General features: G+C 41.7%; 1 protein-coding gene across 5 annotated transcripts in view; it reads left to right on the forward strand.

Moving 5' to 3' along the window:
* Positions 1–9633, forward strand: part of prkd3 (protein kinase D3) — a 37745-nt gene extending 28112 nt beyond the window's left edge. For 4 of the 5 annotated variants that reach the window (XM_067613662.1, XM_067613666.1, XM_067613663.1 and 1 more), the window contains 9 exons: positions 2813–3089; positions 4760–4812; positions 5220–5292; positions 5414–5520; positions 5639–5800; positions 6730–6828; positions 6916–7183; positions 7679–7764; positions 7952–9633. In XM_067613662.1, coding sequence (XP_067469763.1) covers positions 2813–3089; positions 4760–4812; positions 5220–5292; positions 5414–5520; positions 5639–5800; positions 6730–6828; positions 6916–7183; positions 7679–7764; positions 7952–8125 — 1299 coding nt within the window. In that variant the 3' untranslated portion in view covers positions 8126–9633. The remainder of the gene's footprint in view (positions 1–2812; positions 3090–4759; positions 4813–5219; positions 5293–5413; positions 5521–5638; positions 5801–6729; positions 6829–6915; positions 7184–7678; positions 7765–7951) is intronic. The other variant, XM_067613667.1, reaches the window with a different exon arrangement.
* Positions 9634–10328: the final 695 nt, after the last annotated feature.

Genomic DNA, 10328 nt, shown 5'->3' on the forward strand with positions numbered 1-10328 from the left:
GATGCAAGTTGATTCAGCGTTGAGTTCATGGTGAATAGTATTGAAAATGTACCATCGCACTACTTCTTAGAATTCAAAAGCGGTGATGCTGATGTCATTTCAAAGGGATCTGTTTTCATATCCATGTTTGAATATTGTCTGTCACACTTATGAGAGATATGTAAATAAAATCTAAGCAGCGGTAGCTTTGTGACTAAACTTGAGGTCTATCATGTTGCAACTGCAAACTTTCCTGAGGTCAGTTCGGCCTGCCGAAATTTCCCCTGTGGTTTTTCACCCTGAAGCCTGGTCTCTTCCCTGCATGAACTGAAAGGATCAAGTCACTGACAGTCACTGTGTTAAACTATTGTTGTCTTAATCAGATTAGACGGGACATTTGAAGGGGTTTTGAAGAGAAAATTGAAATACAGACTAGTGGAATCTCCGAATCCAAAACGAAGTAGATTGACAGAAGATGATTTTGATGCACGATTATTAAAACAAAACTAACTTCTAATTGATTTATAGATTGCACATCCTCATTTCAAAGTGAGTGTTAGTTGTGAGTGAAACACTGTAATTTTCATGTGTAAAATCAGTTGTGGAGCGTGTGTGACACTTCCCACTCAGTGCCAGCATCGTACTCAGTCATTACACTGCCGCAGGGGCTTAATAGCACAGTAATTACACACTGAGGACTGAGGGAGGGAAGGTAAAGACTTCCACATGTGTGTCGTGGTTGGGCATAGGATGGAGGATGTAATCATTTTATTGTTTTTGTCGCTTTGTGTGTTTTGAGACTTTGACACCTACTTGAGCTGTGGTCAGAGTTGTGATGTGGTAGGATGATATGTGGGATTTCTGCAGAGTTTCCAGTGCAAGAACCAGCATGCTCTTTTGTCTTTGATTGTGCGTGTGTGTGTCAAACAGGTGGTTTCGCTCAGAGCTGTATCTATCATCCCTCTTTTCTTCTGACTTACTACCTCCACTTACGCCGGTTGTGAAACAACGCTTAGAAAACTTCCTTCATTCTTGTCTCCCAATTATTCTGTCACACCCTGTATCCCTTGCTACTAAACCCTCGGAGAGGAAACCTCAGCGGGGACAGACTCCTCAGGGTGTGTTTACTGGAAGCTTTATGTGGTTCTTTATTATCAACTTGGCACTCAGCTATGTTTAAGACCTTCAGGAGGCTAATTGAAGGCTAGCTGCAAGTGCCTTCTCTTTATGCTCCAAAGTTCGGTCTTTGTTCCATGCCTGTTTGGCTCAGGGTAGCAGATTTTTATCCATGATAGATAAAGTGTGATGTTTTCCTGTACGTACAGTAGAAAAAGAGTCTTTCAGTGATTTCGTTTCTAAGACCACAGATAGCGGTTCTCCATATGCCGAGTCTGTATCCAGGAAACCTTCTGTATTGGGCATTTTCCTCTCTTTTCTCTGAAGTTTCTAGCCTGCTGCTCATCAGTGTGTGGCCACTGTCCTCCCCTCTCCCCTTTTCTTTATACCTCCGATCTGATTAGTGGCGGTCGCGTGGTGGCTTGCTTGCCAGGCATGGCAGCCATTTTCTCCATTTGGAAGCCATAACTGCTCCTCGTTTGAAGACGAGACCCCTGTACTTATGGCTTTCTCTGAAGAACCTTTCATGGGGTGAGGGGGCTTCTCTCTGTCTCTGCCAGATTGAGTCCTGTCACACACACACAAACACACACACACACACACACACCCACCCACCCACCCACCCACCCACTCACACACACACTACCCTGCGGAACGGTAGTTGCCGTGTCTTTCGTCTCAGTGGCTAGCGGTAGCGCCAGCGGCTCGTGCTCAAATGGGGCCTCTGGCTGGCCCTGCCTTGTAATCAGGGAACCAGAGCGCTTCAGCTGCCGCAGGGACTGCTCACGTGACCCGGCCCAGCTAACCACAAGCACTTCATCTGATACTCTGTGGTGAGCCATGCGGAGGGGACAGCGTGTGCCTCTGCGAGCCCCCATTGGCTGAAAGCTCTCTGTGTTTTTTATTATTTGACCCTCCCTCCTCTCTTTGATTTGACAGTGAAGTTGGAAGAGGAAGGGGGGGACTTTTAAAGTGTGCTTCAACTGTCCTTTACGAGTGTGCTCATAAGACAGAGAAGGGTAGAGGAGAAAGTTAGAGCTGGGCTTTTATAATCAACACTGTGATTATACCCAACAACTGAGTGTGAGGACGTTTGGATTGTGTGAGTGTTACTTTACTCTTGATCAGTATTGTTGTGTTGTTGAACAGTAGAAATGTCTCTCATGCAGGTTATTGATTAAATGGTTCCTTCAGTTAAGCATTTTTCCTGCTTTGATAAGTTTGTTTTCTATTTTAATTTCTTTAAATTAGATTATCAACTTTAAAAAGTGTGGTCCTACATTTTGTTTGAATTTATTAACTACATTTATTTATTAACTTTTTAAAATCTGCTTTTATCAAGTCACTATTTCATCTGTGTATCATTATTTCAGTGTCTTATAATTATTGATAGTTATTCAATTATTATTTTGGGATTTTCTCTTCCTTTTTTTCTCTTTTTACATCTCCTGCCAAGGAAATACCATTATTATATAGTATGTACAGATGGGTGTGTGTATGTGCTTGTGTGTGTTCTGGTCTGCTGTTGGACTCTTTACTCTATGTTTTGTTTTGATGATGACTGTTGATTTTTTTAAGTATAAAAATCATTTATTCCTCAGGTGTATTGGTTGTTGTATACACAACCAAAAAAAAAAATAATTCTGGATCATTTATTTGAGAAACTCAGTGTATTTGTTTATGTAGTTTTATTGAGTCTCTCCCTCTCCTCCAACAGGAAATCCCTCTGTCCGAGATCCTCCAGGTAGAACAGTCCAGAGACTACAGTAATCTGGCCCAGGGCAGCAACCCTCACTGCTTTGAGATCATCACTGCCACCATGGTCTATTATGTAGGGGAAAACAACGGCAGTCACTACCACAGCCCTGCGCTGGCTGCCTCAGGAGTCGGCATGGAGGTGGCTCAGGGTTGGGAGAAGGCTATCAGACAGGCCCTGATGCCTGTCACCCCACAACCCAGCGTGGCCAGTGCTGCAGGCCAGGGCAAAGATCATAGTAAGTAAACCTGTAAAATATGTTACAGCTTTCTTGTGCTAAAAGCTTTGATATGTTTCTGGATGAAGCTTGATAAAAGTTGAACCAGCATATTGCTCCTTTCTTTAAAAGTTGATTTTTTTTTTTTTTTAGAATTGAGACAGAAAATTATGCATGAACTTTCGCAGTGGGCCCATAGATGATGAAACTTGCTTGCCTAGTATGACTTCCACATGATATGTCACTGAAATGTCAGATAATATAGCCTTTACATAATAGGGAAGTTCCATACAAAATGTTTTGGCTCACAAAATTCCAAAAATGTGAATTGTTGGTTATGAGGCTGATATTCATATAGAAAAGTGATGAAAAGGAATGTTTGTAATATACATTAATGAGGATAATGGTCAGTTTGTGACTGCGTGTGTTTGGTTCTTACAAGAGGTGGCATTTCCTCTTTCAGTTATGACCTATGAGTTGGTACCTACCACAGCCATGAAAAAGCGTTGCTTTGCTTGATTATGTGTCTTGAAAGTATAAGGTTTGCCCAGATAGAAAGAGCTTGGCCCGATGTGGTCAAAAAAAACACTTAGATGGCCTGCCTTAGCTTTCAATATGGGCAGGGGAAACCCTGTGTTGGTCTTTATAGGCCAAAGGAAGTAAGTCTGTGAAGCAGTGCACTGTTTAGAGATGACAGTAGTGAACTGACATGACTGCATGACATGACTGTGCAGAAACCGAGTCTGACTCACAGTAGTTAGCACCAGGGTGCAAAATTAACCTTTTTGCCCACCGGCCAAACAGCTAGTGAATGTTAAATTTTTACCAGCTACTCAGTAGATCACTGTTTTTTTTGGGGTGGTGAGTGAAGCAAATCTACCAGCTACTTGTATATTTTACCAGCATTTAGCTGGTGCTACTTTTATTCTGCTAACTTTCAAAAGAGATTAAAAGAAAAGCTTGGTCCTTAACAACTAAGAAAGAATTATCTGTGATTGTGGGTTCCATCATTTGAGATTTCATGGTTATAAATTGATTTGTAGTTTTGAGATCCACATGAGAGTTGCATTAGCAGCGAAATATTTGAATGTGTGGCGCTGACATTAGAAAAAGCTGCAGATCCGAAACTGACTCATCATGTCACCTTCGAAACCCTCTCACCACACAGAAATAACTACTGTTTAGAAGTGTGTTCGTCCACACATCAGTATTCATTCATTAAGTATAGATACTGTAAATTAACTTGAATGAATATTTAATCTACAAACGTCAGTGTAATTTATGTGCTCAGTATGTCATTCAAAAGCAGATCTTGTTTTCCAAGATTAAAACTACATTTTTGTGTGTAGCATTAGCTAAATGACCACATCATGTTTTCTACTTTCTTTTATCTCTGGCTTTCTATTCATTGGCCAGTATGCAGAATTAGCCCCTGCGGCTGTCTAAATTCCCAGTTATGAAATGCATTGCATACTTGCACCGTTCAGTCACACATAGCTTCCCAGATCAATTTTATAGCCAATGTATTGTGTAATAAAATGCTTCATTATGTGAAGCTGTGACTTATTGCATGCAGCTGCGATAAGCTTGAAGGTTGTGAAAAAATAAATACTAGTATGTGAGCAATGTGCCTCCTCCTATAATCACTGGCTGCTTTATGCATTGGTAAAATCATGTGTTTTCCCCTCCAGAAGAGCTGTCCATCAGCATATCTGTGTCCAACTGCCAGATCCAGGAGAATGTGGTGAGTGGGGCTTCTTTTTTCTTACGAACACTTTCGCCTATTGCACAATTTCCCAGCATAGCCTGCACATGCATGCATTCGTGTGCACTGAAAGTATCTGTTGTGGTGAAATCAGAAATTGTATCCCACTGTTTCTTTACTAAAAGATTCAGTAGAGGTTGTTGTGCTGCACAGATGGGGAAGCTGCAGCCTCAAGTTTTGGTCAAGGGACTCAGTCTCACTTTCAGTTCCACTTCTGTACTGAGTGAAAGTTTAATATTTGGCAATACTAGAAAACAAACGGCGCAACTTTTTTCCTGGGATTTGTTGATGTAAGCTGTTGTCAACATAGGAAATAAAGGGAATATTACCAACAGTTAAAGTAAAATACAATAATTAAATAACAGTGTAAAATATCTCTTTTATAGGATATTGCCTCGGTGTACCAAATATTCTCGGATGAAGTGCTGGGATCAGGCCAGTTTGGCATTGTGTATGGAGGTATGTTTCTCTTTTGATATACAATAATACCACATACATTTCATGGAACTCCTCTGTAAATTGTATTAAATTTGGAGGCTATTTAAAGTTGTTTATTTGATCATGTCCCATAATATTTTAGGCAAACACAGGAAGAGTGGCAGAGATGTGGCCATCAAGGTTATTGACAAGATGAGATTTCCTACCAAGCAGGAGAGCCAGCTAAGGAACGAGGTGGCCATATTACAGGTGACGACAAGAATCCACCAAACAACAGAAATGACAGATAGCACAAAATAAAAAAAACAAAATATATTTATATTCCTGATTCAGTTTAGACTTAATGTCTTTATCTACTCTTCTTCAGAATCTGCATCACCCAGGTATCGTCAACTTGGAGTGCATGTTTGAGACGCCGGAGCGGGTGTTTGTTGTTATGGAGAAACTTCATGGCGACATGCTGGAGATGATCCTGTCCAGCGAGAAGAGCAAACTGCCTGAAAGAATCACCAAGTTCCTAGTCACACAGGTCAGTGTTGCAGAGGCGCACTTCTCTTCCCTTCTCTCCAACTCCCACTCTTTTTATCCTCTCTTAAGTCAAGATCAAGATTCCAGTGTTACCACTTAATGGTACTGTAGTCTTCCTAGATGAGATGAAAGCAGCTGTTAGATTACTTTTTGACACTTTATACATTTAAATTGAATTTTCCTTCACCTCTTGCCAGCATTTTTGTGTCTTGTCTCTTTATTTTCTATCATAGCTTTCTGTCCTTCTCTCTCTCTGTATACTCCCATCTGTTTTTCGGGTGTGTTAGCCTACTGTGCATAAATCTCTAGCTCCAGAGCCTGTTTATTCTTGTGGTGAGCTGATTGGGGGGAATTGTTTACGGGACTGGTCTGCATGGCATCACGGCCTCCTCCCTGGCCGTGGATTACAGCCTGCAGCGTGCTGGTGGCTTTGTGGCCTGATTAGAAGAGGCAGGCCCCCGGGCCTCCGTGGATCCTGCGCCCCAAACAGGAGCGGGACCATTAACAACAGCACCATTAGCTGCGGCAGGCTTGGCTCTGATGTGGCCAGGAGGACATCTGTCAAAGCCAGGGTCAGGATAGGAGAGCCAGGCGCACTGTGGTTTTGGTACAGGGCCATAGGCAGACATGCGTGCAACGCTAGCTTATGCCAGGCCTTGTGAATATAGATGGGATGATGAGATGAGATCATATGTCTTTATGCGAAGGTACTGGTCAAGATGGAAGTATTTAAAGGCATTAGTATGCTTATGCTACTGTTATTTTTCCATATGGCAGCACCATAGTTTTCTCCTGCATAGATTATACAAACACTGCCCTGTTTATACCATACACTATATACATTAAAACATTTAGATGGTGGAGTTTATAGTATTGACATCTGGATTTTTTAAGCTAAATCACTGCCTTTTTGACTTATTTTTGCAATAGATCCTGGTGGCCTTGAGACATCTGCACTTCAAAAACATTGTTCACTGTGACTTGAAGCCTGAGAATGTACTACTGGCCTCCGCAGAGCCCTTTCCTCAGGTAAAAAAAAAAAAAAAAAGAGCATTCATGTGTTGATACAGGCACCTGTGTGTGTTCGAACTGACCAATTTTGCTGACATCTCCCAGGTAAAGCTGTGTGACTTTGGCTTCGCCCGTATCATCGGTGAGAAGTCTTTCCGGCGGTCGGTAGTGGGCACCCCGGCTTACCTGGCTCCAGAGGTGCTGCGCAGCAAAGGCTACAACCGCTCCTTAGACATGTGGTCAGTGGGAGTCATTGTGTACGTCAGCCTGAGCGGGACATTCCCTTTTAATGAGGACGAGGACATTAATGACCAGATCCAGAATGCTGCCTTTATGTACCCACCTACGCCCTGGAAAGACATCTCTGCAGAGGGTAAGAAGATGTAGATGTTCCCTTCCTTTTATAATCTGGCGCTTAGCTACAGTATGTCCTTCGCTTCCTCTAGTGCTTGGCGGTCTGGTTGCACCTGCAGTTCATTTTCAAACTGATTCTCAGACATGTAGCCCCAGCCGCCCTCCCCACCTACACGTCTGGGCTGTCTGAACTCTACTCTGACTTTTACTTTGTCTGTGGTTTCATATGAATCACTTTCAAATCTCCCTTACTGCCCAAGCTGCAGCTCCTCCCACATACAGTGTGAAAGAATTTACATGGTGAAACAAATGTGGTGTTGATGTTGATATTTAAACATTGGGCCTTTGCTCTGCTTGTTACACACTGTGGCTTTTTATCTGTGGGCTGTGACAACTGTGACATGTGACATTTTGAAAGTAGCATCCGTAAGTTGTTATTGGATGATAGATCTTTGGGTGACAGTATTTTTATCATGCATTGAAACATTCTGCACCTTATCACTTTCCCTCACAGCTACAGATCTGATCAATAATCTTCTCCAAGTCAAGATGAGGAAGAGGTACAGCGTTGACAAGTGTCTCAGCCATCCTTGGTTACAGGTGACATATGTATTTATTTCATATATTTTCCATTGGTCCATGTGAAAACAATTATCTGTATTGTCAGCTATCAAATAAAGCTAAAGATGCCAAAAAAAACCCCCAACACACAGTCATTTCTGAACAGATTGTGTCACTGAAGATGTTGCATTCCATTAATTTGAAAGTTCATTTCTCTTTTCCTCAGGACTACCAAACATGGCTGGACCTCAGGGAGTTTGAGACGCGGCGAGGCGAGCGCTACATCACCCACGAGAGCGACGACGCACGCTGGGAGGAGTACGCGGACGAGCACAGTCTCGTTTACCCCAAACACTTCATCATGGCTCCTAACTTAGATGACATGGAAGAGGACCCCTAGTGGCACATGGGGCTTACTACACCACATGTATTAAGGAAGAGGATTGTCACAGGGACTTTTCGCATGAAGCTTTGGGAGCGGTGGATTTTCCCTCCGGGACTGTTTGTTGTCGAAACAGAAAGAAGCCCATCAGGTTGAGAATTACTCTCTGGAGGCTTTAGTAGTGGGAAAACCCAACAGAATTTGTAGCATGATGAACTGCTACAAGCAGTAAGCAGATGGAGATGCGTGCCACAGAAACGCATTAAGGAACTGACAGGAGAGAAGAGCGTTCTCCTGCTTTTTGCACGATATCAAAACATTCCATGGATTCGCTCAAGTTCGGTTCATTTCTAAGAACAGTCACAAGCCAAAATACACAAGATGAACTTAATAGTTTACACACATAATTTTGATTAATAATATGTCTCTTTTCTTTATGTGAGAGAGGAGACCAGAGAGACAGAAAGAGAGCTTACCCCAGGAGTAAAGGGCACTTTTCACAAGGGATTTACAGTCTGAGAATTTAACACACATACGTTTTCTTCTCATTTCCGAACAGTTTGTGAGACTGTCCTTTGGCATGAAACTGGAACTATCACATGCATTTGTATGTTTTTTTTTTAATGTATTTAGTAATTGTGGTAGATTTTTGCACTATATTACCATTGAACATAGCAATTGAATAGAAACACTATTCGCTGCTACAGAGAGCATGTCCAGTCTAGGTGCAAAATGTTAAAGAGTAATCAGCAGCTCACACAGCGTTGGCTGCTTCGTCCCATTGATTTTCATCCGACACAAGTTTATTCATACTTAATTCATCAAGAGTATGATCTGTTAGTGGCAGCTAACAGTGTGCAAGGTTTTATCTACTTTCTCCTGGAGAAAGTGACCAACAGACTAGGACCAAATATGTTGTCAAATCTGAAAAAAAACAAGCTAAACAAAAACTATTCATTTCAGTGTTTCCAAGCTCTTTTTCTTTTTGTGAAATTGTGAATTTCTTCAGTGTGATAAAAGACCGTAAACCCCGAACTGTCAGTAAATGCAATAATGGAGCCAATCCTTCTATTCAGTATGAGGCTAAAACCAGCAATGGACTCTATGTTAGAGCATCATGTTTCTATGTACCCTGTTTTGTACTTTGGCAGTATTTTTGAATGTGACTTTCCAATTTTGGAATATGCTCTGTAAGCATCTGAAGGCCAACCTAGGTTTTACATAGAACAAAATATTGGTGTCCATTTCCTTTGGAAGCTAATTGTGTGTATTATGTTGTCTGGACTATTTCAACAGCCCGTTTGTCTAGATAGTAAAAGTTTAAATTACAACTTGGTTCACATGGGAGTTTATTGAACTACAGTTTTGTAGTTTGCTCTATTGGTGTGTTTTGGGAGTACATTCCTGTGTCCTGTTGTCCTTTTCCTGTCTTTGTTGCCGCTGGATTGGCAGGTGTCAATGTTTTGTATATTTCAGTACATACCAATGGAATAAAAACCCAACTTCTTAACTGAGAAGGAAAATTATTTCTTAAAGGTCTTACTGTCTTTCTTTTCATGCCTCTATGCCAAACTCGACCTAAGAATAGATTTTGAATTTGTGTGCCCCTGCATGCATACACGCATAAGATGGCTCATAATTTTGTAAGTTGCATCATGATGAGTGAGTGAGTGTGTAGTGGTTACATATGTCAGATCCCGTTCTCAGCAGCTGGATGTGATTGTTGCACCACACCGAGCAGTTTGCCGGGCCGGTCGCTCACCACAAGGCAGTAATGACATGGTTAAAGAGGGTGGTGGTGATGTGCGGGTTTGTGGAAGACTTTGAAATCGCTCATGATAAATGCTATCATGGAATCCCTTCAAGTATCAAACGGGTGTTCAACTCCAGCAGTATGAATAAAATGTCTTATTTTTGGATTGTACTTCTGAATAGGCCTATTGTTTGAAGGTGCAGTTCACCATAAACTACAGAGAGTGGACAGCTGTCATTAATTTACCTAAATCTGTGAAGTGCGCTTTCCTTGATTCCTCTACCAATGTTCATTGCTCCGAGATACTGGCCGACCACTGTTAGCAATCATGGCTAGCATTATTGCAGTGCTATCTTCTAATAGCCACTGATGAGAAGTTGAAAATACTCTTTTTTTTTTCTCTCTCTCTCTCTCTAAACGATATTCAATACTGCTCTCCTTTATCTGTTTCGTCTGAATGATTTCAAG

This window comes from Thunnus thynnus, chromosome 16, assembly GCF_963924715.1.
Source record: "Thunnus thynnus chromosome 16, fThuThy2.1, whole genome shotgun sequence".
NCBI classification, from domain to species: Eukaryota; Metazoa; Chordata; class Actinopteri; order Scombriformes; family Scombridae; genus Thunnus; species Thunnus thynnus.